This window comes from Oncorhynchus kisutch, linkage group LG28 (genome assembly GCF_002021735.2).
Source record: "Oncorhynchus kisutch isolate 150728-3 linkage group LG28, Okis_V2, whole genome shotgun sequence".
Taxonomy (NCBI): domain Eukaryota; kingdom Metazoa; phylum Chordata; class Actinopteri; order Salmoniformes; family Salmonidae; genus Oncorhynchus; species Oncorhynchus kisutch.
Window position 1 is genome coordinate 8,644,725 of NC_034201.2, and position 26,429 is coordinate 8,671,153.

The 26,429-nt window shown below is 46.7% G+C and overlaps 1 protein-coding gene across 10 annotated transcripts in view; it reads right to left on the reverse strand.

Moving 5' to 3' along the window:
- Positions 1-483: 483 nt before the first annotated feature.
- The window catches only part of LOC109872698 (signal-induced proliferation-associated 1-like protein 1), a 45,091-nt gene continuing 19,145 nt past the window's right edge, over positions 484-26,429 (reverse strand). For 3 of the 10 annotated variants that reach the window (XM_031807937.1, XM_031807940.1, XM_031807939.1), the window contains exons 2-16: positions 24,141-25,558; positions 23,896-24,020; positions 23,543-23,731; positions 23,037-23,211; positions 21,240-21,343; positions 20,406-20,563; positions 18,437-19,046; positions 16,532-16,806; positions 14,277-14,660; positions 11,516-11,642; positions 11,179-11,311; positions 9,874-9,972; positions 9,594-9,666; positions 8,331-8,406; positions 484-4,878 (exon numbers count right to left, since the gene is read on the reverse strand). In XM_031807937.1, coding sequence (XP_031663797.1) covers positions 4,609-4,878; positions 8,331-8,406; positions 9,594-9,666; positions 9,874-9,972; positions 11,179-11,311; positions 11,516-11,642; positions 14,277-14,660; positions 16,532-16,806; positions 18,437-19,046; positions 20,406-20,563; positions 21,240-21,343; positions 23,037-23,211; positions 23,543-23,731; positions 23,896-24,020; positions 24,141-25,281 — 3,939 coding nt within the window. In that variant the 5' untranslated portion in view covers positions 25,282-25,558 and the 3' untranslated portion in view covers positions 484-4,608. Of the gene's footprint in view, positions 4,879-6,122; positions 8,126-8,330; positions 8,407-9,593; positions 9,667-9,873; positions 9,973-11,178; positions 11,312-11,515; positions 11,643-14,276; positions 14,661-16,531; positions 16,807-18,436; positions 19,047-20,405; positions 20,564-21,239; positions 21,344-23,036; positions 23,212-23,542; positions 23,732-23,895; positions 24,021-24,140; positions 25,562-26,429 lie in introns of those variants that run through there. The other 7 variants (XM_031807936.1, XM_031807938.1, XM_031807941.1 and 4 more) reach the window with 6 other exon arrangements.

Here is a 26,429-nt window from a genome sequence, read left to right on the forward strand (position 1 = left end):
TGTCATTACTCACTCTGTGACTTGTGTTTCGCGTGCAGCAAAACGGCTCAGACCGATGGTGATGCTCTCCGTGTCTAGTCTGTACAGTCACCTATAGAAAGTCCTACATCTACTTCTGAATGGATCCGCTACACGGGATGATGCTGATCACATGCATGCAAACGTAATGTAGGCTATTCAACTGTGAACGGTCCAGTTATTGGATGACTGCAGTCGGGGTTGTGTTGTGTTTGAATGACCCGGCGGAGTGAAATGATGTCGAGGTTGTAACACACAACCTCTGTTAGCCACTGCAGTAAAGGTGTCAGGGCTCATCTGGAGTGATCATGTTGTTGTCACACTATTGTCAACAGGTGGCTTTTTACAAGTCTGAGTCGCATCAAAAGAACAATCCTCCGATGGACATTCCCGACACTGCCACTTCTCAGGCCTCACAAAGAAAGAGACATTGACAATCATAGCATTGATACACCAACCACTTCGAAAGGTACAGAGGAATCTTTATTGCCATGAGCCCTCCAGTTCACAGTACATGAACAACATTTAGTCAATTTACTCTTCTCGTGGATGACATAACAGGTGAAGGTGGCATCATACTGAAACCATGTCTTGTCACAGCACATTCCCTCAGTGTGCCACTGCCTGGCTATGGTAACGTCAGCTCTTTAACTGGCCGAGCAGAGTGCATAGTGCGTGGTACCGTTGTGACATGAGCGACGTGTGGCCAGGCCTCCCATAAACCTACACTGGGGATGTGATGTTATGTGTGGTTCCACTGGTAATAATGTACTGTATTCTATCATCCTTACTGTATGGCCACATTAATACATCCCGTTCTACAACAGCAGCAAAGAGATGACAAGGTGGAAGTAGGGCACACACTGTACGGAGAGCATTGGTTTCCTGTAAGGATGATGCAATGACATATAAGGCAAACAAATAAGAGGATAAAAGAAAAACAACTGGTCATTGGTTTCCTCTCCTACAGCATGGATGGGAGGAGGCAACAACCACAATGTCTCTACCAGGGATCATTCTCACAGGTTTACTATTGGCTGGGTGGAGATCGTTTGCCAGCTGATGTAGCCTAGAGCAGGGGAGTGAAAGGACTACTGCATTGTTACCATCTGCAATGTGTTGTTATGGGTCACCCAGGCATACAAGGTGTTGTTAGGGGTCACTCTGGGATACAAGGTGTTGTTAGGGGTCGCTCAGGCATACAAGGTGTTGTTAGGGGTCACTCTGGGATACAAGGTGTTGTTAGGGGTCACTCTGGGATACAAGGTGTTGTTAGGGGTCACTCAGGCATACAAGGTGTTGTTAGGGGTCACTCAGGGATACAAGGTGTTGTTAGGGGTCACTCTGGGATACAAGGTGTTGTTATGGGTCACCCAGGCATACAAGGTGTTGTTAGGGGTCACTCAGGGATACAAGGTGTTGTTAGGGGTCACTCTGGGATACAAGGTGTTGTTAGGGGTCACTCAGGCATACAAGGTGTGTTTAGGAGTCACTCAGGCATACAAGGTGTTGTTAGGGGTCACTCAGGCATACAAGGTGTTGTTAGGGGTCACTCAGGCATACAAGGTGTTGTTAGGGGTCCCTCGGGCATACAAGGTGTTGTTAGGAGTCACTCAGGCATACAAGGTGTTGTTAGGGGTCACTCAGGCATACAAGGTGTTGTTAGGGGTCACTCAGGCATACAAGGTGTTGTTAGGGGTCACTCAGGCATACAAGGTGTCACTCAGGGATACTTTTTGTGATACATAAATGGGGGTTCAAAGTGCACTGGATGGTTCATGTCCAAATGATTGTATAAAGTTATGTTTTTATGCATCGAATGATTGTGATTCAATAAGGTTGGAGATGCTGGTCTTAAACCAGCGCTATACGAATCATTTCCTTTAACCTAACAAACACACTTCATATCGGCTTCATATAACCTTTCTGACACTTTCCTGGGGTCCCTAAACCCATCTTTTTGATTTAATGGCCACAGATCCTCTGGGAGGATTGACGAGCAGACCCTGGAGAGACCCCATACCAACCAACCCTACATCTACCACTGTCATGTGGCAGACACACCTGTCTATCCTGCAGGATACAGGACAAACAATGACCATGAAGAACAGAAATGAAGACACCACGCTGAGTTACCATACATTACAATTTCAGGTAGGCACAATGTCTGAGAAAGAAGCCTTCACATGAACCAGTCTGACCATGTTGTCTGTCCTGTCCTCTCTGGAGAGTCCCAGAGTCACTCTTTAAGGCGTACCTAGTGGCATTAGAGACCTTATTGAACGGGAACGTAGGAGCTCTGAATGAATAGCTCAATACTAGAATGATAACGATAGCCATTATCGTTTCCCCAAGAAATACTATAACACTGCAGATTTGACCTCTTGTCTTCTTGTATTTGAATGTGTATATATAAAAACAGATTCTTCCTTAAAACCAACCCCTATCATACCATTTGAACTTTATAGCACATCTAATTGCTGCCTCCCTCCCCTTGTATTGACACATCTAACAGGGAATTCCACATTTGCAAGATTAATAAGTTATTACATTTTTTTTTTTTTTTTTTTACATACATACATACACACACACAGAGAGGGGAGCTAGGAAGTGACCTGGTGCATTATCATGCTTCATCAACCTCCTACAATCTACAGAACTATACAGAAGAACACAGTAAAACATCAGATATTCTTACACTTCTCCACTCTGCTAATCATTTCCAACAACAAGGCATCACCATTTTAAACAGCCTGGCCCAAACTGCCTGTTTGTCCACATTTACACTAGTCTCCATATTAATCCATCCTGCAATTGAGGGCATACACAACCAAATGTACTAAGTAGCACTGAGCAGTTCAGCTGTACATGTTGTCTTCACATATAGATAAAGTTTAGATTTATAATTTAATTTGAATATATCATTATCTGCTGGTACCGGGTAATCACAGTGACTCTAAAATAAAATTACAAGAGGAAGTAAAATAGTATATACAACAAACAAGAGCTTTTTGTTTGGCATCCCTTACAGAGCTGTACAACACAGCTGGGTCCAGTGGTTTGAGTTGGGTGTAGGAGAGCTGCCTTGGCATCTTTTGGCAGAACAGTCTTGGAGGAGGAATAATCCCGTTCTCCTCTGATCTCACATTGTTATTGGCGTCATCAGCAGTGGACCTGAAGGTGAGGTGGGGTGAGGTGAAGTGGTGAGATCAAATCCACTTAAATGTTTCAAGCAAGGCATGAACCTGGGCAGGAGGTTAAATATGTGCCCTGTCCCATGCCGATATGCCAAGAACAACACAGAAACACACATACAGTAGGTACACAGACAAAAACATTAGGGTGAAATGGGGGAATCCCTCACCCACAGGTATCCACTCCATTCTGGATTCATTTCAAATACACTGAATTGTCATTGTGGCCATCAAACACAACATATATTGTAACACAGAAGGCTGTGTTCACTAAAGAAATCCTGTCCAGTTCACATTAAATCCCTACAATAGTTTTGTCTAAAAGGAGAGCTGCCTTATGACAATGCATGGTTCAGTCCAGCAGGAGGTGCACTTTCTACAGCATAGCTTCTACAGCCAGTCTTTCGGGGATGACGATGATCTCCCCCATTGTTTCATCCTCGGCAGAGGTGCTATCCACTTGAATATCTGTTTCAACTCAATCAGAATTAATTCGGTGAGTCAATTCCCTTATAAATCAATTGTGTCTCATTCACTGGAAGCAGACGTGGAATACTCAAGTCCACCACCCTTGAAATTAAGCTGAGGAGGTATGGAGAGGAGAGAATGATGTCTCTACCCAATGAATGAACCATTCCGTGAGAATGTTGGCAGAGAGAGGCAGGGTCAGTATGCATCCTTCCATCTTTTCCAGCAGGCTGCCTGCAGGCATGCAATTGTCATGTTCCCTTTTCCCTGTGTAATATGTAGCTCCAAGGCCCTCCACTCTAAGGGTGCCCAGCTGAACTGCTCTCGGTCCGAGACGCTGCATATCATGGCGTGGGTTGAGCAGAGAGGGGAGGGAGACTACTGTTTACATACGTACCTCATGAGACATACACACACGCTTTGTGTCAATTGAAATAAACAGCCACCAAACATGCTGCACACGTGCCTCTTCATCTAAATCAACTGGGTTGTTTTAAGCAATTGCTATTCTGCCCAACTTGTCAAGTATGTGAAGCAAGATAAAAGAACCATAGTGACGGCACACACACACTCACTTGCGCACACTCAAGGTACAAAACACACTCTTGGGTAAAAGCACAACCATTAGTCAATCTATTGGGAGGACTATCAGATGGTGAGAAATGTTTCAGAGTTGTTTTTTGAGTTGACTCTGCCCTCATGGGCTTGCCCAGAGGTAAAATGTCATCCGACAGAATGCGGAGTATTATGCATGTGTGGTGTAGAGCAGGTTGATGTACTGTGCTGGTGTGTTTTTATACAATATTGAATGCGCAGTGTGTTTATGATCTGTGTGCGATCATCTGTGTGTGTTTGTTTGTGTGTGCTTGTTTGTGTGTGATCTGTGTGTGTGTGTGTGTGTGTGTACACAGTGTGCACTGTGGTGGAGCTAACAGGGCTTGTTGACATTGCACAGCAGCTCGGTGACTTTGATGAGGCGGGACACGGTGCTCTGGGATTCCTCCTGCAGCCGCTGGTTATTCTGCCTGAGGCTCTGCACCTCGGCCTGCAGCACCGCCTTGTCCTCCTTCTCCTGCCAGGGAGCGGCACACAACAACACCCGTCTGTCAGACCACCATGGCTGGGATGGATGGAGGGGTGAGAGGGGGCTGGGTATGGGTGGAGGTGGGTGAGGGGTGGCTGCATTGAGTGGACAAGACTGCAGGCACACACAGACAGAGGGGTTCACAAACATAAAAGCCTTATAGTGGTAGAGGCAGTGCAAGACTGGGTACTGGAGAAGCACACACACATACACGTACACAGCACATACACGCAAATACAAACCAATTACCTTCCATAAAAGCACTCCATGGGGAGAGGTGGCGTATGGAGGAAATGTTCAAACGGATTTACTATGGCAACCACTTGTTCGAGACCATACAACCAATTAATAAATCAATCTCTTATTAAAGACCCAGTGCAGTCAACAACTAGACTTTCCTGTGTTTTATATATATTTCCACACTGTGAGGTAGGAATAATACTGTGAAAAGTTTGATAATGCCCTTTAAGAGAGCTGTTTGAAAAGACTGCCTGAAATGTCAGCCTGTTTTGGTGGTATGGAGTTTTGGCCTGCCCGGTGACATCACAGTTAATAGACCAGTAAGAAAGAGAGTTCCAAACCTCTCTGCCAATAACAGCTACTTTTTAGTTCTTCCCACTCCCAGACCACACCCAGACAGTCATAGCAAAATTCTTGCTTGAGGAATTGCTCTTTGCCAAGAAGCTATTTTTATTTCTTTATGACCACTCGGGAGGCCCCTTTTTGACCCTTTTAAATGAGAACAATCACAGTAAAACAGCTCCATTGGACCTTTAAACGAGAGCAGAGGAATTGCCATAACATGTTTAATGTAGGTGATTGTTATACAAGTGAAATGTCTCTAAAGACTCAAACTCCAAAATGACAGGCATTCCTAATCTAGCAAACAGCAGGGGTCACCCTAATCCCTCACTACTTGGAACTGAGTTTGAAATCAGCTAATGCAACTTTCAGAGCAGTGATTTGCCATAGTAAATGCTTCCTGTTTGCTATGTCATACACGGTAGCAACAGAGACAGGAAACCAGAGACTCAGGGTAGACAAACAGACAGGGGCAACTACCACTACAACCAGTTTTGCCAACTGTATTCCTATCACACCACCTTTAACTGACTTTTTGTAACCCTCCAAAAGAGATGTGCGTTGCCACATCTGCTGTTCACTTGCAAAACAAAGTCATTGATCAATAAAGAAAGATTGATTCATTGCAGAAAGTTGGCAACACTGAGTGCAGAGTAATATGCCAGATCCCTTTACGGAAAAAAACACATGAATTTCACGTGAAGTGTTACAAAATGACATGTTCTCATGTGACCACATGCTCTTATGTGAAGTGAATGTGACAACGTGACGACATGTATAAAGCGACATGTGACAACACGAAACTACACATGTGAAAATGTGATCACGTGTGAAATGTTCCGATCATGTGATTTTGTGAAATCATGTGGTGTTTCTGTAAGGGATTCGGCGCAGTGGATAAGGGGTTTGAGCAATGGTATGAAATGTAAGCTCATTGTAACTTAATCTTCGATAAGTACAGCGTGCCATGAGTGAGCGAGCTATACTTAGCTTGGGCCAATTAGCTTGGTGATTGGATTTATTCAAACTCAATCTCAAAAAAACTAAACAAAAAATTGAATGATTGCAATGTAATATTGCCTCGTGTGATGGTGTTGATTTATTTGATTGTCTATACGGAGAGTGGGTTCTATCCTGACTGACTCCAGTGTTGTCTGTCTGTCTGCTGTGTTGTGAGTCGTGGGACTCACAACACATTGACAATAACAATGAATGATATCTGAAACCAGTTAGGTATTATCATCAATCTGGGTCAATAGGAATTCTCTTTGGTAGCAGCAGTACTGTATGGTCTTGCTGGTTCAACTCCCTAGTGGGCCATAGTGCAACTGTGCCCTAAAGCAAATCAATTAACCTGAAATAACCAGTACTCAGCTTTATAATTGGAAAATAAACTGATGAGATTGTAACTCACACAGAAAGCAAAGGAACACATTCTCATCGCCACATCAGATGATTTTGCTCAAATCTGTACTAGCTCAGCTGTAAACCCTCCCCTTCTTGGCAGTCATGGACAGAAACCAAAGACTAACCAAAAGTAGTCTAGGTGACACAGCACACTTCTGAATGGAACCCAACTAGCTCCTCCCACAGTCTTCGGTGAGTCCTATTTCTACTGGCCATACTATGGGACTGGGAGAGCCTAGAACCAACCATGCTCACTCACTCACTCTCCCAGGGCAGAGGGTAAAACAACAGAGAAAAGTGGAAAGGGGTCATCTGATGTGGTAGTTCTCTGTTAGGTCGTCCTCCTTGGTTCATTGTCCCTGACTGTCAATGTCTCTGTGTTGTGTAAATTAATGATAATACTGTGTTAATGGTGCGTTTTCCGAGGAAGCGTAGGGAGTTACAGACAAAAACAGAGGGTAAGACTTTGGTTATGTTGGTGTTATAGCCACAGGGTTTGTGACCAGAAAGTCTGCAGAGTTTGATTCTTTTGAGTTTGATTCTTTTGAGTTTGATTCTTTTGAGTTTGATTCTTTTGTGTGCTTTATGTCTCACGTGTTTCAAGAACCAAGTTGAGCGAATAGCATTTGCACAAAAAAATCCTTGGAATGTCATTCACTTAGTCGGATGCCAGCTTAAAACTCTGGCAGTGTGGCGTCTCTTGGATATATGAGTGGTGAAAAGGACTTGGTTGGAGGGGATATAGCACACTGCATACCACAGGGTTTCATTTGACCTTCGAGATTAAACACTCTCGTTACTGTAACACAGGAATCATGTTTCACCCAATTGAGAATGTGTTTAAGGACACTCGGGAGGCTTCCAAACTCTCTCTCTCTCTCTATCTCCCCCCTTCTTTCGCTCTTTCTCTCTCTCCCTTTCTCCAATGTGCTTCTTCCTTTTACATTACAAGAGTAACCAGTCATTCAGCGGTTGTGAGGACTTCAAAAGGTATCCCAGAGTCCCCGTGTTTCCCAGAGAAGAGCCGGTAAACGGGGTGAGGAACATGGTGGTAAGAGCTCCAGAGGCTGCACACAGGGATGACTGACAGCCTGTCAGACTTTCAGGGTTGTGAGTAGGAACTTCACTTCCAATGTTTCACATCCATGAAGGACCCTAGTGGTGGATTTGGGTTATTGGGTTAATGAACTCGGGGCCCGTTTTTTAGTAGTTCTATTTCCAATTGTTATTGTTCTGTTGTCTTAACACAACAACAGAGGACACATCTCGTGCTTTTACTTGCCTCTGCTGCCATTTGGTCGCTTGGTGTTGAGAGAGTGAGCATGGTTGCCCAATGTCACTCCAGCCAATCTTCTCATCTCCTCTGTTCACCCTGCCCAATGACAAGACAGGTTTCTTTTGCTTGTCCCGCCTGCTGCCCGCCCTACCTCTACATTCCCTCTGTGTGTTTGTGTGTTTGCAGTAGGAGTCAGGGGGTTGGGGGAGGCGGAGGGAGGGGGGGGGGGTCACTGTGTGGGCAGGATGCTGTGAGGGGGGTCTGGGGAGGGGCTGTGGTTGGCCATCTGAATGGGGAGTACCTTTTGCAGGTCGTCCTGCAGCCTCTTCAGCATGTCCTCCAGCTGGGAAACCTTCTCCATGTGGCCAGGGGAGTCACTACAGGGACATGGGAGAGAGACACACACTCAGCATAATGCACAGACAGGTAACTGCCAAAATACAGGAAACACCAACATAAAGTGTCTTAATAGGGCATTGGGCCACCTTGAGCTGCCAGAAGAGCTCCAATGCGCCTTGGGATAGATTCTAAGGTGTCTGGAAATCTATTGGAGGGATGTGACACCATTATTCCACAGGAAATTCCCTAAATTGGTGTTTTGTTGAGTACGGTGGATAGCGCAGTCTCAAGATCTACTCCAGAATCTCCCATTAGTGTTCAATTGGGTTGAGATCTGGTGACGTGAGACACACACACCCACACACACACACACACACTTTAAACCCCACATGCCCCTGTGAGTCCCCTCTTTTAAAGTCACTGAGATCTCTTCTTCTAGCCATGGTAGCCAAAATAATGGGCAACTGTTCATTTGTATACATGACCCTAAGCATGATGGGATGTTCATTGCTTAATTAACTCAATAACCACCCCTGTGTGGAAGCACCTTTGTATCCTTTGTATCCCTCATTTACTCAAGAGTTTCCATTATTTAGATTTAGTCAGTTACCTGTAGTTAGGTAGTGTCTGTATGTGTTACCAGTAGGTATCCTTTCTTTTGGTTTGGTGTGTGTATGAGAAGACCGTGAGTAAATACGTGTATGTATGTGAGCAAGAGAGACATGGGGTCAGAATGGGAGAGACAATAAGGAGGGAATGGGCTGCCAGGGAAACGCCACCACACGGAATCAAGGAGGGAGGCTGATGCACTGACTAAATCAGAAAGACAATACATGACAGAACAGAGAACGAGTGTTAGTCAGTTCTTCAGGAAAGAGAAAAAAAAGCGTGAGAGACGATGAAGAGCGAGATAAGGACAGGCAACATGTCAGTGAGCCAGTATCATGATGAGCAACAGAGGCTGAACTATGAGAACTGTTCAACAGTCCATCTCTGAATCAGAAACTCCCACAGACACAGATCCACACAATGAGTCAGACACCATTTGGAGTTCACATACAGAGAGAAATATGCAGAGGTCTACAGTCACCCTCTGTGTGTGTGTGTGTGTGTGTGTGTGTGTGTGTGTGTGTGTGTGTGTGTGTGTGTGTGTGTGTGTGTGTGTGTGTGTGTGTGTGTGTGTGTGTGTGTGTGTGTGTGTGTATAGCTGGAGACTCAAACCCACCTGTCCTTCATGTCCTTTAGCTTGCCATCTGTCAGGGAGTCTGCTCCTTGGGTCCCATCTCCTGCTTTACGATCTGAAACATGACACATCACTCAACCATGTTAGTCACCGAGCTCAACCACACAGTCAGATAGACTGAATAGAAAATGTACCATGTTTCATTTTCAACACTGCCACGATTGCCATTTCCAGTGATAATGTGTAAAATATAACAGATGTAGATGTATTTAGTAAAATAAAATAAATCATCTGTTGTAATCCCCCGCAGATGTTTTCTTACCTTCCTGTGACAAGGCCTCCAGGATGCCGCGACAGGCGGCGGCTAGATCAGCTATAGACTGCCACTCCTCCTCTGAGGAATCTGTGTTCTCGGACAGGACTGAGAGAGAAAACAGGGTTTCAATGTGCTTTCATCACAAAAGCATATCTCTGAGGGGAGTAGCAGAACATGAATGTATGTAGGACAATACAGTTTGACAACACAATAGAATTGTGGGGTTTATGAGCAGGCAAATTCTCTGGTTTAACAATGACAAAGAGCCACCACCAGGGGGTGGTATCATGATGCTTTGCCGCCTCGGTGGCACTGGCCGACTAGCTGCAGCGCGAGAGGGAGAAGTGGGTTCTTTCCATCTCTGTGTGTGACTGACTTCTGGAGTGTGGGGAGGGAAACGGAGATAATCTCCTCCGAAAAAAACAAAGTATTTGCTGAGAGGATGAGTGTGTGTGCTCTTATAGAAATATGAGTTGCATAGCCTCACGGCAGAGAGAGAGAGAGAGAGAGAGAGAGAGAGAGAGAGAGAGAGAGAGCAGATGGTCCAAAAGGGATCCCTGATTTGAAGCAACCTAAAGCCCACCCCTCCCACCCTCCATCTGTCCCTCCTTTAGACTGGAGCTGGTAGGGGGTGGTAGAGGGGCGGGGGGCATATTGGGTTAGGGGATAGGGGGCAGCCAAGATGAAAGAAGAGGGACAAAGGGGATGGAAGGCAGGGCTAAATGAGGATAATGAGGAGAGGGGTTTAGGGGAGAAAGGGTCCGGAGGCTAAAAAACGGATTTGAGGCTCAATTAAAGCGGAGAGCATTTTTGAACAGTTGTAATTGTTCAATTTCAGCACCATTCCGCCTGGCCTTATCAGCTGGCACAGGGTCTGCGCAGAGGACTTTTGTTTCAGACAGCTGCCTGTCCGTCTGATCAGCCTCCTAGCCATGCCTTCACACTCCTCCTCTTATCATAGCGACTCATCTCTCACTCTTTACAGCTTCTCTCTTTTGTTTGACTGCTCTCCCTCTCAAGCTGTTGGTTGCTGTGGCAGAGGAACAACGGTGTGTTCCTTATCGATTATGAGCGTTATCAAGATCATTGAGGAGATCCCTCTTCGCTTACCGCCCATTGCATGCTGTTTTATACAGGAGAAATACATAGGAAGTGGGATTCATAACACATCACCAACCTCATCTCGACAAAGGAAGTCTAGCTAGAAGTTGACATTTGAGGATATGTTGATGGTTTAGAGGTGTGCGAGGACATTTGAGAGGAATGGGATGGTTACGGAGGACAGAGTGAGCGGTGAGGTGGAACACCCACTCTTGGTGATGGAGTTGTGTAGGCTCAAAGCTCGGGAGTTCCTCTCTGTTCTGTCCAGACACGACAACCGGGCGGAGGACAGGGAAGGGTCCCTCGCTAACGTCCTCTCCTCACCCAACTCAGCCCCTACAAACTAGAGAGAGAGAGAGAGAGAGAGAGAGAGAGAGAGAGAGAGAGAGAGAGAGAGAGAGAGAGCGATGGAGAGAGAGTGAGAGAGAGAGAGAGAGCGATGGAGAGAGAGTGAGAAAGAGAGACAGAGAAGAGGGTTAGAGGTTTATCGAATAGGGAACCTTCAACAGATCACTCACCAGGTGTTTGTCCGTGTGTGTCTCTGTACCTGCTCCTCGTCCAGGGGCACCTTGGGTTTAACAGCCAGGATGAGGTCAGGCGTGGCGTCTCTCAGCTCCCCTGGGTTCTCATAGATGTGACGTTCCATCTTCACACCCACGTTGTCATACACATGCCTGTCACAGAGAGACACGGGGAGATTGAGACATACATTATAAATCCACTGTTTATACTAATGACTTTCCAATCCAATCTGGAGGGCAAACTGGTTACCCTAGTAATCTTCAGGATAGCTCAAATTTGGGCTAAGATTTGAGTTTAGCAGTCTGCTTCTGCTTACTGTGAAACCATAAATACACACGCACAAAATATTACCTCGTAAAACCATTATGTCTTAACGCAGGATGACTAGGATGCAGGGCTTGACATTAACTTTTTTTTCAATTTATCCTTGCGACAAGCAGAACAGATTTTTTACTTGTCCGAAAGCTGAAGTCATTTGCCCCCCCCCCCTAAAAAAAGGTCTGTAACACCATTTTTACATAATTGTATGATGCAAGGAACCCCTTTACAAAATAAAATGCATTCCTATCTTTTTTTACGATCGAGAATCAGACAAAAATATAGGCTACCGTCTTTGCATATTCAAGCCTGTCTCAAAATACAACACAGCCTTTTTAAGGCTCTCGTGGAGGATGGTTGACCACCCTTGGTCGCCTATAAAATATTGAAACATTACAATTACAACCAAATACTTTTTATGTCTTTATAAAATAAATTCTCTCCACAGCTCTATACATTCATGTCGTCCCATTGTCCCTGAGACGATAAAAAATATGTTGAAAGTTAAAAACTCTGGGACAGTTCTGGGGCGAGAGACCCCAAATACAGCCCAAAAAATTATACAGCCAAAAAATTTTTGTAAATAAATATTTATAAAACATTTTAAAAAGCAATGAGGCTGATGCAACAGACCAGACCATTAAGCTTAACATTTCGATAAAGTTTCTATATTATAAAGCTCAACAATGCACACGTGGCGGTAGGCTACATGTGAATGTTTCAAAATGTAAAAACACCTTTCTCAAAAGCGCACCACAAAGCACACCACAAAGCACACCACAAAGCGCACCACAAAGCACACCACAAAGCGCACCACAAAGCGCACCACAGAGCACACCACAAAGCGCACCAAAACGCACCACAAAGCGCACCACAAAGCGCACCACAAAGCACACCACAAAGCACACCACAAAGCGCACCACAAAGCACACCACAAAGCGCACCAAAGCGCACCACAAAGCGCACCACAAAGCACACCACAAAGCACACCACAAAGCGCACCACAAAGCGCACCACAAAGCACACCACAAAGCACACCACAAAGCACACCACAAAGCACACCACAAAGCGCACCACAAAGCACACCACAAAGCGCACCACAAAGCACACCACAAAGCACACCACAAAGCGCACCACAAAGCACACCACAAAGCACACCACAAAGCACACCACAATGCACACCACAAAGCACAGCACATGTGGTTCTATGTGACAGAGATGAAAATATCTGTTAGAAAGTAAGAGGGGAGATCTAAGGATGCTTCAACTAGCATTAGTTTCCAATATGACTAGGATAATGCCTTTGGCTGCCTGACAATAAAATCATGTGGATTTGAAAACCAATAGAACATGAGAGAAATGCTGGTTTCTATGTCATATTAAGTGTTTCTAAAATAATTCTCTCAACATTTCTATGGTCCTATTTTGGCTACTTTGAAACAAGGTAATACATGCATCATAAAATGACACGAAACGTCCAGGTTTTAAACAATTACGTTTATTTTGAAATAGTTTCAAAATGCTGACCCCTCCGACTCTCCGGACCGGTTTGCCGTGCCTCGAGTACAGAATCAAGCCCTTAAAGGTTCATGTTAATTTTACTTCATTATATTTGTCAAACATGACTGGTGTTTAGCCTATATTTATGGAATTAAAAGGCTCATTAAAGTTGGGTTACATTTTCTAAGGCCACCCTCATGTCATTATCGGTTTGGACATGAGGCTGTAGCCAATATGCATTTCACCTACACTTTGACCTGTAGGCTTTGTTATTTATGTATATAAAAAATAAATATATTTGAATATTATTGGAAATTGTTTGATATTGTGATTTTTATGTGTTTTTTTTACTAGTCCATTGGGACAACTTATATCTACACTGAGTGTATAAAACATTAGGAACACCTTCCTAATATTTAATTGCACGCCCTTTTGCTCTCAGAACAGCCTCAAATTCTCGGGGAATGGACTACAAGGTGTAGAAAGCGTTCCACAGGGATGCTGCTGTTGACTCCAATGCTTCCCACAGTTGTCAAGTTGGCTGTGTTGCAGTTCTTGACACACTCAAACTGGTGCGCATGGCACCTACTACCATACCCCGTTCAGAGGCACTTAAATCTTTTGTCTCGCCCACTGACCCTCTGAATGGCACACACGCACAAACCACGTCTCAATTGTCTCAAGGCTTAAAAATATTTATTTAACCTGTCTCCTCCCCTTCATCTACACTGATATAAGTGGATTTAACAGTTGACATCCATAAGGGATCATTGCCTTCACCTGGATTCACCTGGTTAGTCTATGTCATGGAAAGAGCAGGTGTACCTAATGTTTTGTGCACTCAGTCCAACATTTTTTTTTATGAGAGGACACGCGTTAATGTCAAGCCCCCGGATGTCAGAAAATCCTCTGAGTAAAGCAGGGATAACCTGAGGTGTTTGATGAGACTGAGGGTGGAGGTCACGTACCCGCCACATATGTCCCGGGAGTACTCTAAGGAGTAGCTGCGTGTTAGCTGGGAGTGGCTGATCGCCTCCATGGTCTGGTTGGGGGGGTGGTCATGCAGGGAGGTGGCCCGTAAAATAGGCAGGCTGGGTGTGGAGAAAAGGGAGCCCTGGTCCCCCTGGTCCTCCTCACCCTGTCCCATCTCTGACGGCCTGTCCTCAGCCTCTCCTCCCTCAGCTGGTCCCTCCATCGTCTCCGCCTCCTTTCCCTCTCCCTGTTCACGCTCCTCTTCCTCCATCTCCTCCTCCTCCTCCCTCTCGTCCAGTACCCAGGCCTCTCCAGACTGGCCCTCCCCAGGCTTACGCTCTGCATCCTGGATGGCTTTCTGGTACAACTCGGAGAAACTCCTGGAGCCATCAGAGACAGAATACACACCGACAACATGTTATTACTGAGGAAATATTCATACTTCCCTTTTTAAGCATTCAGTTTGTTCAGGAATGATACAATCCAGTAAGCAAAATTACATTGAAAAGACGTCTTCGCCAGACGTTGAAGTTAGGTTCATTTTAGGTGCTGAATGAAAGGTGAAAATACATATTTTCCCGACGTGGAAAATACAACTTGTCCCAGACGTTGAAATCAGGTTCATTTTCTGTTTTGAATGAACGTAGAAACCGCGTAATTTACAGACGTTGAAAATATGTATGGCCAAATTTCAACTGCACATACATCCTAAAAGGAAGTAAGCGTTATATCACAAGAATATTACAATTTTTTTCTTTCTGTCACACTCACTAATGTTAGCTTTTTCAGAAACTTTAAATCTGGCAAAGATGATGTTCAAGGTAGTCCAACCTACTGTATTATAATAAACCAACAGACCACTTCAACTACAATATCATTCTCAGTAACGGATACAGAAATGTTATTTTTCTTGTTATGACTGCGATATGTTGTCGTTTGATATACCTTAGTCGAATGCACTGACTATACGTCACTCTGGACGAGAGCGTCTGCTGAATGACAGTGGTTCTGTAATGTCGTGTGTGTAGGTGGCAGGGAAGTCAGGCGCAGGAGAATCGAACTTGGTATAAATGGAGTCGTTTAATAGACTTGACAAAACTCCATCATCAAAATACAAGATCAAATAAAAGTGGGTACAAGAAAGGTCACTCTGGATAAGAGCGTCTGCTGAATGACAGTGGTTCCCACAGTTTGGGAAGCACTGCTGTAGAGCACAGTAGAGTACAGTAGAGTAGAGTACGGCACGGTATTGGTACAGGACAGTAGAGTTTAACTCATTAGAGTAGAGCAGAGTGAAGTTTAATGCAGTAGGGTACAGTTAAGTAAAGTACAGTTTAGTTCAGTAGAGTACATAAGAGTAAAATAGGGTACAATACAGTACATTATACTGTACTATACTCTTCTGTGCCATACTGTAGTCTGTGGTTGTTGAAATCAATGACGGTCCGGCTCACACCAAAACAAAAGTTTTTCAAAATGTACAAACACGTCTGCGTCGGTCCGCGCTTTACTGGGAGTATTCTAGAGCAGTACCTCTGAGCCAGACGGATGAGGAGGATAAAACAAGAAATACTTATGAAGAAACATGGAATCTCTTTGAAATCAAAGAAGTGTCATTCCCTATCACAGGATGTGACAACATTGTAACAGCCGCCACACTTTTTTGGGGCTGATGTTAAACATGACTGTCAAAGCAGCATCCGCTATCTCTCTAGATATTTCCACTAGCCAGTTTGACAGGTATGTGGTAAGCAAAGTTGTGAAGCTAATATCCTGTTCAGTGTTCCCTTTCCTCTATCTGAGCAGTTCCTCCTTCACCAGGCTGCAGTAACACTGGAACACTGGCGATCTGGCTGACATTAAAAGGATGTAGAGGGTTCTGCTAACAGCCACTACCTGGGCCACTATCATTAGAGGCCATTAGAGCCATTGATTGGTGGTTAGCCAGTTGGTGGGACACTGACGACAGCACGCCATAAACAACAGAGTGAGCTGTGACCCTGGCATGGTGCCTCCCTGGCCTCCTCAATGAATCTGTTCCCCTCAGCCCTCCCTCCTCCTACTCCTTTAACCCCTCATCCACTCATCAACATTACTCTTCACCTACCACACTACTAAAACACTTTACAACCCTGACCTCCATCCCTCTCTCCATATCTGCCTCTACCCTAATCCTTGCCATGTTACCCTACCCTCCCCACTCTCCTCTATCCCCATCCATCTCTCACTCCCCCTCTCCCTCCTCTCTGACCTGCGGGGCTTGCCGTTCTCGTCTGGAGGGATGACGGTGATGTGGATCTTGTGGGCAGTGCGGAGCAGTCTGGCCCTCTCCTCCGGCCCCAGGTGCACCAGGGCGTGACCACACAGTCGCACCACCCGCGCCCCCAGCTGCAGACCCCCACTCTCCGCATAGCCAAATCGCTGCAGGTCTGTCACAAAGCCCTCCTCGCTCATCAGGAAGCCTGGCTGGCCCACCCCGTCACGCAGCGGGGTCACCTCCCGCGCCTCACAGCCCCGCGTCACCAGCTGAGGACAACAACAGGACCCAGTGAGTTGAATACAGTTACAGTGGGGCAAAAAAGTATTTAGTCAGCCACCAATTGTGCAAGTTCTCCCACTTAAAAAGATGAGAGAGGCCTGTAATTTTCATCATAGGTACACTTCAATTATGACAGACAAAATGAGAAGAAGAAAATCCAGAAAATCACATTGTAGGATTTTAAATTTATTTATTTGCAAATTATGGTGGAAAATAAGTATTTAGTCAATAACAAAAGTTTCTCAATACTTTGTTATATACCCTTTGTTGGCAATGACAGAGGTCAAATGTTTTCTGTAAGTCTTCACACGGTTTTCACACACTGTTGCTGGTATTTTGGCCCATTCTTCCATCCAGATCTCCTCTAGAGCAGTGATGTTTTGGGGCTGTTGCTGGGCAACACAGACTTTCAACTCCCTCCAAATATTTTCTATGGGGTTGAGATCTGGATCATTGTCATGCTGAAAGACCCAGCCACGTTTCATCTTTAATGCCCTTGCTGATGGAAGGAGGTTTTCACTCAAAATCTCACGATACATGGCCCCATTCATTCTTTCCTTTACACGGACCAGTCGTCCTGGTCCCTTTGCAGAAAACAGCCCCAAAGCATGATGTTTCCACCCCCATGCTTCACAGTTGGTATGGTGTTCTTTGGATGCAACTCAGCATTCTTTGTCCCCCAGACACGACGAGTTGAGTTTTTACCAAAAAGTTATATTTTGGTTTCATCTGACCATATGACATTCTCCCAATCTTCTTCTGGATCATCCAAAAGCTCTCTAGCAAACTTCAGACGGGCCTGGACATGTACTGGCTTAAGCAGGGGGACACGTCTGGCACTGCGGGATTTGAGTCCCTGGCGGCGTAGTGTATTACTGATGGTAGGCTTAGTTACTTTGGTCCCAGCTCTCTGCAGGTCATTCACTAGGTCCCCCCCCCCCCCCGTGTGGTTCTGGGATTTTTGCTCACCGTTCTTGTGATCATTTTGACCCCACGGGGTAAGATCTTGCGTGGAGCCCCAGATCGAGGGAGGTTATCAGTGGTCTTGTATGTCTTCCATTTCCTAATAATTGCTCCCACAGTTGATTTCTTCAAACCAAGCTGCTTACCTATTGCAGATTCAGTCTTGCCAGCCTGGTGCAGGTCTACAATTTTGTTTCTGGTGTCCTTTGACAGCTCTTTGGTCTTGGCCATAGTGGAGTTTGGAGTATGACTGTTTGAGGTTGTGGACAGGTGTCTTTTATACTGATAACAAGTTCAAACAGGTGCCATTAATACAGGTAATGAGTGGATGACAGAGGAGTTACAGGTCTGTGAGAGCCAGAAATCTTCCTTGTTTGTAGGTGACCAAATACTTATTTTCCACCATAATTTGCAAATAAATTCATAAAAAATCCTACAATGTGATTTTCTGGATTTTTTGTCTCATTTGTCTGTCATAGTTGAAGTGTACCTATGATGAAAATTACAGGCCTCTCTCATCTTTTTAAGTGGGAGAACTTGCACAATTGGTGGCTGACTAAATACTTTTTTGCCCCACTGTATGTAACATCGGAACAGAAACCATGATGCGATAACACAATATGAGCAGTGGTGTTTGAAAGCCTTCCCACTCACCTCTAGTCTCTGCACCATCTCCCGTATCTCCTCTGCCTGGCTGTCCATCACACTGATTGACACTGCCTCCCCCCTCTCATAGAAGATATCCAGGCAAGGCCCACCTATGGCCCTGCTGTCTGTCACCGCCTTCCAGCCAATCACGTCACGGCAGCAGCAGTTGAACACCACCCTCCGTGTGTATCTCTCGATCAGCACCACTGATTCAGCTGAGACCCCCAGTAGACAGGGCAGCTTTTGTCCTCCTGTCTCCTCCTCATTCCCACTGGTGGCCCTGACAGCCCAAACTAGCGCCCCAGCACTGTGCAGCTCAGCCCCCTTGGCCCCCTTCAGTTTGTCTTTGCGCTTGCCCCCCAGGGACAGCAGGGGGAACTTGGTGGAGGAGTCGATTGGCGTGGTGGTCACGTAGTTCTCTGCCAGGTCTTTCAGGTACTCCTGCCGTGTACGCGTGGCCATGGAGCGGAACTTCTCCGCCTTCTCGGCAGCGTTCTCAGCGTTCACCGCCTTGGCCAGCAGGAAGTCTCTGAAGGCAGGGGAACGGGGGAATCGAGCACCCTTAGGGAACAGAGGCCCGAATAACGGGATGTCTTTGGAGCGTGTTACCGCCACCCTGGGGGCGAGAGAGATTGTCAGGGTAAAAAAATCAGAAATCCAACCCCATAATCAGAGTCTTGCAGCACACTCCTAGTTTTGATACCCTTGTAAATACAATGTGACAACAGTAAACATGTTGTTACACCTGTCATTTCTGATTGATAATGCTGAAAGCAGATAAACATACAAAGACAGTTGTGTAGCAGCCAGGGACAGTGGTGCAGCTCGAGACAAACAGAGACAGTTGTGGAGCAGCCAGGGACAGCGGTGCAGCTCGAGACAAACAGAGACAGTTGTGGAGCAGCCAGGGACAGTGGTGCAGCTCGAGACAAACAGAGACAGTTGTGGAGCAGCCAGGGACAGTGGTGCAGCTCGAGACAAACAGAGACAGTTGTGGAGCAGCCAGGGACAGCGGTGCAGCTCGAGACAAACAGAGACAGTTGTGGAGCAGCCAGGGACAGCGGTGCAGCTCGAGACAAACAGAGACAGTTGTGGAGCAGCCAGGGACAGTGGTACAGCTCGAGGCAAACAGAGACAGTTGTGGAGCAGCCAGGGACAGTGGTGCAGCTCGAGACAAACAGAGACAGTTGTGGAGCAGCCAGGGACAGCGGTGCAGCTCGAGACAAACAGAGACAGTCGTGGAGCAGCCAGGGACAGCGGTACAGTTCGAGACAAACAGAGACAGTCGTGGAGCAGCCAGGGACAGCGGTACAGTTCGAGACAAACAGAGACAGTTGTGGAGCAGCCAGGGACAGCGGTGCAGCTCGAGACAAACAGAGACAGTTGTGGAGCAGCCAGGGACAGCGGTACAGCTCGAGACAAACAGAGACAGTTGTGGAGCAGCCAGGGACAGCGGTACAGCTCGAGACAAACAGAGACAGTTGTGGAGCAGCCAGGGACAGCGGTGCAGCTCGAGACAAATTGAGACAGTTGTGGAGCAGCCAGGGACAGCGGTGCAGCTCGAGACAAACAGAGACAGTCGTGGAGCAGCCAGGGACAGCGGTGCAGCTCGAGACAAACAGAGACAGATGTGGAGTAGCCAGGCACAGCGGTACAGCTCGAGACAAACAGAGACAGTTGTGGAGCAGCCAGGGACAGCGGTACAGCTCGAGACAAACAGAGACAGTCGTGGAGCAGCCAGGGACAGTGGTACAGCTCGAGACAAACAGAGACAGTTGTGGAGCAGCCAGGGACAGTGGTACAGCTCGAGACAAACAGAGACAGTTGTGGAGCAGCCAGGGACAGCGGTACAGCTCGAGACAAACAGAGACAGTTGTGGAGCAGCCAGGGACAGCGGTGCAGCTCGAGACAAACAGAGACAGTTGTGGAGCAGCCAGGGACAGCGGTACAGCAGGAGAGAAGGCTCTCATCTCACCTGTAGTAGGTGTGGTCAGAGCAGGACTTTTCCACCTGGATGATGATGAAGACATGTTGGAAATGGGAGCGAATGGCCTTAGGAGTGAAGGGCAAAGCCCCTGGCTCCTGGAACACTATGGTCACTATGTCATTCCCAATGTGCCTCTTCCTCAGCAACTACAGTACCAGAGAGAGAGGGGGGGGGGGTTAGAGGTAGTCAAGAGAGCTGTTAATACATTTTGGTTATTTGATCAACTAATGATCATGTGCAGTTAGCTATTCGGTGTTACTTATTTGTATGGTGTCGTGTTTCCAAATCACTCCAACCGAAGAGCTGGCAGATGTGAGCGGCTCTCCAGCCTGACTGCCAGCCAAACAGACAGAGTGGCAGTAGCTCAGTATCTATAGTGTATGGGCAGACACAGCATGCTTTTAGAGTGGGAGTTGGACATAGAGACGCTGAGGAACAAGTCATTTGCCTGCCGTGCTTGTTGTGTGACATTCCTAAAAGCGGGGACGCCTTCATTTGAATATGGGGAACTGTGTAGGTTTTAAAACCAAAGAATAATGTTACCATAAACACAGAATCAAGAAGATTATTTTTCATACATTTTTTGCGAGGAACGCTGCTTATTCTCTTCAATATTTGCCCCCCCAAAAAAGACCTAACTATGCTTGTGTAAAAGATCAGAATCTCAGTTTCGAATCGTTTTCGAATGAAAAACGACTTTCTAAACAACCACGTTATCACATTATCACTACCACGGCTTCAAGTTGTCTGACTGGGTTTCCTTAGCGTCCTGTAAAGCAGTGTGTAGTGTGTATGTGTTGTGTGTTGTGTGTTGTTTGTTACCTGTTGTGTGTTGTTGGCCGTGTAGGGCAGCATGGTGGACACGTGGAACATGACCTCATAGTCCTGGTAGCGCGTGTAGAGGGACTGGATCCCCGTGGAGTCCGCTGTGTGCACACACGCGCGCACGAGCACACACACACACACGCGCACAGAAAGGTTTAAACACGTCGCTATCAGCCTCGTAGCTAACAGAGTGAGAGACAGTCTACAGATAGTGTAAACACAGACTAAAAAAAACATCAGTCTGACTTTAGGTGCTTAGATTACACAGTGATAGACAGTATTAAGATAGAGGACACACAGTGACTATACAGCTTCTCCCAATACTGCTACAATTACACCGTGTTAGATAGTGTTAATCTTATGTGTTTACTAACCCCTGATGCTCTGTGATTCAATATATACAGTGAACAAACAATGTAACGCAACAAGCAACAATTTCAACAATTTTACTGAGTTACAGTTCATATAGGGAAATCAGTCAATTGAAATAAATAAATTAGGCACTAATCTATGGATTTCACGACTGGGAATACAGATATGCAACTGTTGGTCACAGATACCTTCAAAAAAAGGTAGGGACCTGAATCAGAAAAATAGTCCGTATCTGGTGTGTCCACCATTTGCATGACACATCTCCTTTGCATAGAGTTGATCAGGTTGTTGATAGTGGCCTGTGGAATGTTGTCCCACTCCTCTTCAATGGCTGAGCGAAGTTGCTGGATATCGGTGGGAACTGGAACACACTGTTGTACACGTCGATCCAGAGCATTCCAAACATGCACAATGGGTGACATGTCTGGTGAGTATTCAGGTCATGGAAGAACTGGGACCTTTTCAGCTTCCAGGAATTGTGTACAGATCCTTGCGACATGGAGCATTCAAATTACTATAGATGAAATGCAATTGTGCTTGTTGTCATTATCTTATGCCTGCCCATACCATAACCCCACCTCCACCATGGGGCACTCAGCAAACCGTTCGCCCACACAACACCATACACGCTACCCTGTCTGCCATCTGCTCGAACCAGGATTCATCTGTAAATAGCACACTTCTCCAGCGTGCCAGTGGCCATCGAAGGTGAGCATTTGCTCACTGAAGTCGGTTAAGAAGCAAAACTGCAGCCAGGTCAAGACCCTGGGGAGGACGACAAGCACGCAGATGAGCTTCCCTGAGACAGTTTCTGGTAGTTTATGCAGAAATTCTTTGCTTGTACAAACCCACAGTTTCATCGGCTGTCCAGGTGGCTGGTCTCAGACCATCCCGCAGGTGAAAAAGCCAGATGTGGAAGTCCTGGGCTGGCGTGGTTACATGTGGTCTGCGGTTGTGAGGCCGGTTGGACATACTGCCAAATTCTCTAAAACAACGTTGAATGCGGCTTATGGTAGAGAAATTAACATTACATTCTCTGGCAACAACCCTGGTGGACATTCCTACAGTCAGCATGCCAAATGCACACTCCCTCAAAAACTTGAGACATCTGTGGCATTGTGTTGTGTGACAAAAATTTACATTTTAGAGTTGCCTTATATTGTCCCAAGCACAAGGTGCACCTGGGTAATGATCATGCTGTTTAATCAGCTTCTTGATATGCCACACCGTCAGGTGGATGGATTATCTTGGCAAAGGAGAAATGCTCACTTACAGGGATGTAAACAAATTTGTATACAACATTTGAGAGAAAAGCTTTTTGTGAGCATGAACAATTTGGGGGTTATTTTATTTCAGCTCATGAAACATGGGACCAACACCAACACAGATAACGTGTAGATAGTATGTATGTGCAGGGCTCACTCTTGGTGTCCAGCTGAGCGCGGTACTTCTCCCAGCCTTTAAGCTTCACTCGCTCCCCCAGCAGGTCCAGGAACTCCTCGAAAGCCGGCCCAGAGCTCTCGTTGTTGTACATGTCCTCCTCAGAGCTTTGGCCAGCACGGCAGTACATCACCCCCACCTTCCTCTGGAAGTTCAGCTAGAGAGAGAGAGAGAGAGAGAGAGAGAGAGAGAGAGAGAGAGAGAGAGGAGAGAGAGAGAGAGAGAGAGAGAGAGAGAGATTTTCATCAACTATTGTGTTTTTGCTAATAACCATGGCAGCCCAGAACTTTTAGAATAGGTGTACTGTATCTCTTTGAATGCCTGTTCAAGTGATAGTATCAGAATGGACAGATCAGACACATTTCTCTGTAGACTGCTCCATAGGAGGTTTACATGAACCATCTAAAAGAGTATCCTGATGGATCAGACATCTTATTGGCCATGAGCAGGACACTGAGTGGGGTCAACCCAGGGTGGGTCCTACTCACCCCCTGTTCGTCCAGCTTGAGCAGGGTATCTCGGACCTTGGGCGAGGTGGAGGCCAGACGCAAGCAGTGGAGGTTGAGCTCAGGGATGATGAACTCCAGGAGCCTCTTGGGAGACAGGCCGCGCGGGGTGGTGTGGCGGGCCGCTGACGGCACGGACTCCTCCAGGATGGAGCCTCGCAGAGTCTTCAGCTGGGAGGCAGGGACAGTCCCGAGGGGTGTGAGTAGATGGACAAATGTGTGCAACAATAGTAAGTATGGGTATGTGTGAATGGCGGTATGTATTCAGAAAAGGATCTAGAAGTCTGTCAATACTGTATACTCATATTGACCTTGAGTGTGTATTGTAGACTGACCTCAGTGGTTCTGAAGATGATTCTGTAGTTATACTGAGCTCCACTGGACCCCTCCTTCTCCTCTCTACGGAAGCTGATGGCCACTGGACCCAGGCGGTCATCTATACCAAAGAAGTTCTGATGATCTGAGGAGTGGAAAGAAATATCCCTGTAACACCGTTGTTGACGAACACAAACAAACAGTCTCAATCATTTAATGAGGTAAAGCAAACATGATATTTCACACACAACGACGCAGCACTCACCTTTCATGTAGAAGTATTTGCGGTAGTAGTGGGCTCCCAGGTCTGCGTGTTCTATGAAGTAGTTGCTCTTGCCCTGCTGTTGGACATGGCTCTCTCTGGGTTCCTCCAGTACTGATACTGCATCGTTGGGGTTCCTCAGGCTCAGCCACAGGCACCCTCTTCCCTGTGTATTCCCCAGGCCCGCCCGCTCCTCACCCCCCATCTCGTTACGGAAGTGGGGGCAGCTGAGCAGCAGCTCGTTGTCGTTCCCATCTCCCTCGTCCAGCAGACACTGGTCAGGGTCCTCCACAGCCCCCCCACCACTACCCCCACCCTGCGAGGGGGAGGAGGGTGTGGCCTGGGTGAGGGGGCGCATCGTTGAGGCGGCGGACGCCCCTGAGGTGATGTTCTTTTTGCGGCCGATGCTGTCCCGATTGCTGGCTGCTTCCAAGAGGTCAAACAGAATGCTCTGAACATCATAGTGGGCAAAGTTCCTGACCCAGGCTCCGCCTCCCAGGTTGTCATAAGGACCTGGTTGGGGGATCTGTGGGGGTGAAGGCTTGGCCTTCTTGCTCAGCCCCTCAGGCTTGGGGGGCTTGGCTGGTTTTGGAGTTTCTCCTGTGGGGGCGGAAAGAGCCCTGAAGAAACCGTCTGGTTCTGGGGGTGTTGCATGCAGACCCAGCAGCAGGAAGGGGTCTTTGAAGCGGAGGGCGTTGGGGCTCAGAGCTCCCTGGTCGTCTGCACTGAGCTCCTGTGTTCCTGACAGACCTGTCTGTCTCTCCAGTGAGGAGAGGCTGCCATACTCCCTGTGCAGCACCACCCCTGAGTCCCCCTGAGCCCCGGCACCTGCCTTCTCCCCCACCGCCCGTGTGGCCTTCCCTCCCACCTTACCAGAGGAGTCCAAGTCACCCAGAGTCACGTCACTGTTGCTTCTCTGCATGATGTGTCCTCGGCCCACGGACCTCAGGTTCAGACCCACACGGTTCGGGTTAGTAAGGCTCTCCCCATCTGCCCCCTCCCCGTCCCTCCTCGGGGGCCACTCCCCTGCCAGCACCCGCGCCCGTACCCCACCGTCCCGCTTAGAGTCAAAGTTGACCGTTGCCAGAGGGGGTCGCGGCCTTTGCCGGCAGAACTTGCGGAGGAAGAGGTCGTCAGACTGCATGGCGCCTCAGACTCTGACTCCAATCCTCCAACTGTCTCTCCTCACTTTCCCAAACTGGATGAGTAAAGGTACTACACGTGTTCCTCATCCACATTCAATAACAAAATGCAGAGGACTATTAGATGACAGTTATGTCCACACAGTCAGATACAATTATATGTTTTAAGTCTGGAAAGCGTACACCCATTCCAAGTTATTTTAGGGCCTTCTCCAGCTCTGCAGATGACTACGATTCTGGTGTGCCCCAGTTTTGGTTTGGTCCAGTTTTGGTTTGGTCCTGCTGGTAAAAATGTACAGAGGAGAGGAGAGTTAACCATGAGAAGAGACCAGGTCTTTATACCCTGTCATCCATTCTCTTTGGTCTCTTCCACTGGTCACCTGTGCACAGAGACAAAGCTACGGTCATTGACCACAGACACCCGTCTCCCACCCATACTGCTATTATCCTTCCTGACGCCTCAGATGTCATTCAGTCACTGAGGTTTTGTTCAATGGTTGCAAATCAAACTATACACCAGTCTTTTTTAAGCCACTCTGTCAAAACATTATCCTGAAATTCGAATGCATTTCTTTTCAACAATGACGCATAGAAATCGAAATAGGCAAACAAGCAGCTCTGACGTGTGGTGTTTTGTTCTGTATTGTTTAACCTCTCAATACTTGCATTATGATTTTTTTTCCTTTGCAAAAATAGCTGCCAAGTAGTCGTATGTGGCCCACCACATCCCCTCTATGGACAGGCACAATAGAACACTGCAGGAAGGGGGAGGTGGCCTTCCTGTCCTCAAACAAGTTAAGAATAAAATTGTAATAAACATAACAATGCTGGCCAGCCTGCCAACAGAATAAGACTCCCTCTATCTATCTCATACAGTGTCTATTTTGAATACAGTAGCCTGCTGTGTGTCTAAGACAATATTCCCCTCTGAGGAATTACAATTCATCCTCTCCTATCATATACAATCCCCAGAGAAAGCAGAAACATTAAACGCCACCAGACTTCTAAATCCACACAACCCCACACATTATCTGACATCCCAAATGTAACGCTTGTTCACTTGATTTTATGGTCACATTTGCTCATTCATTGTCATATCCCACCAACTCTCTCTCTCAATCAATGCAAGTCAATGGTACCTATATTAGCA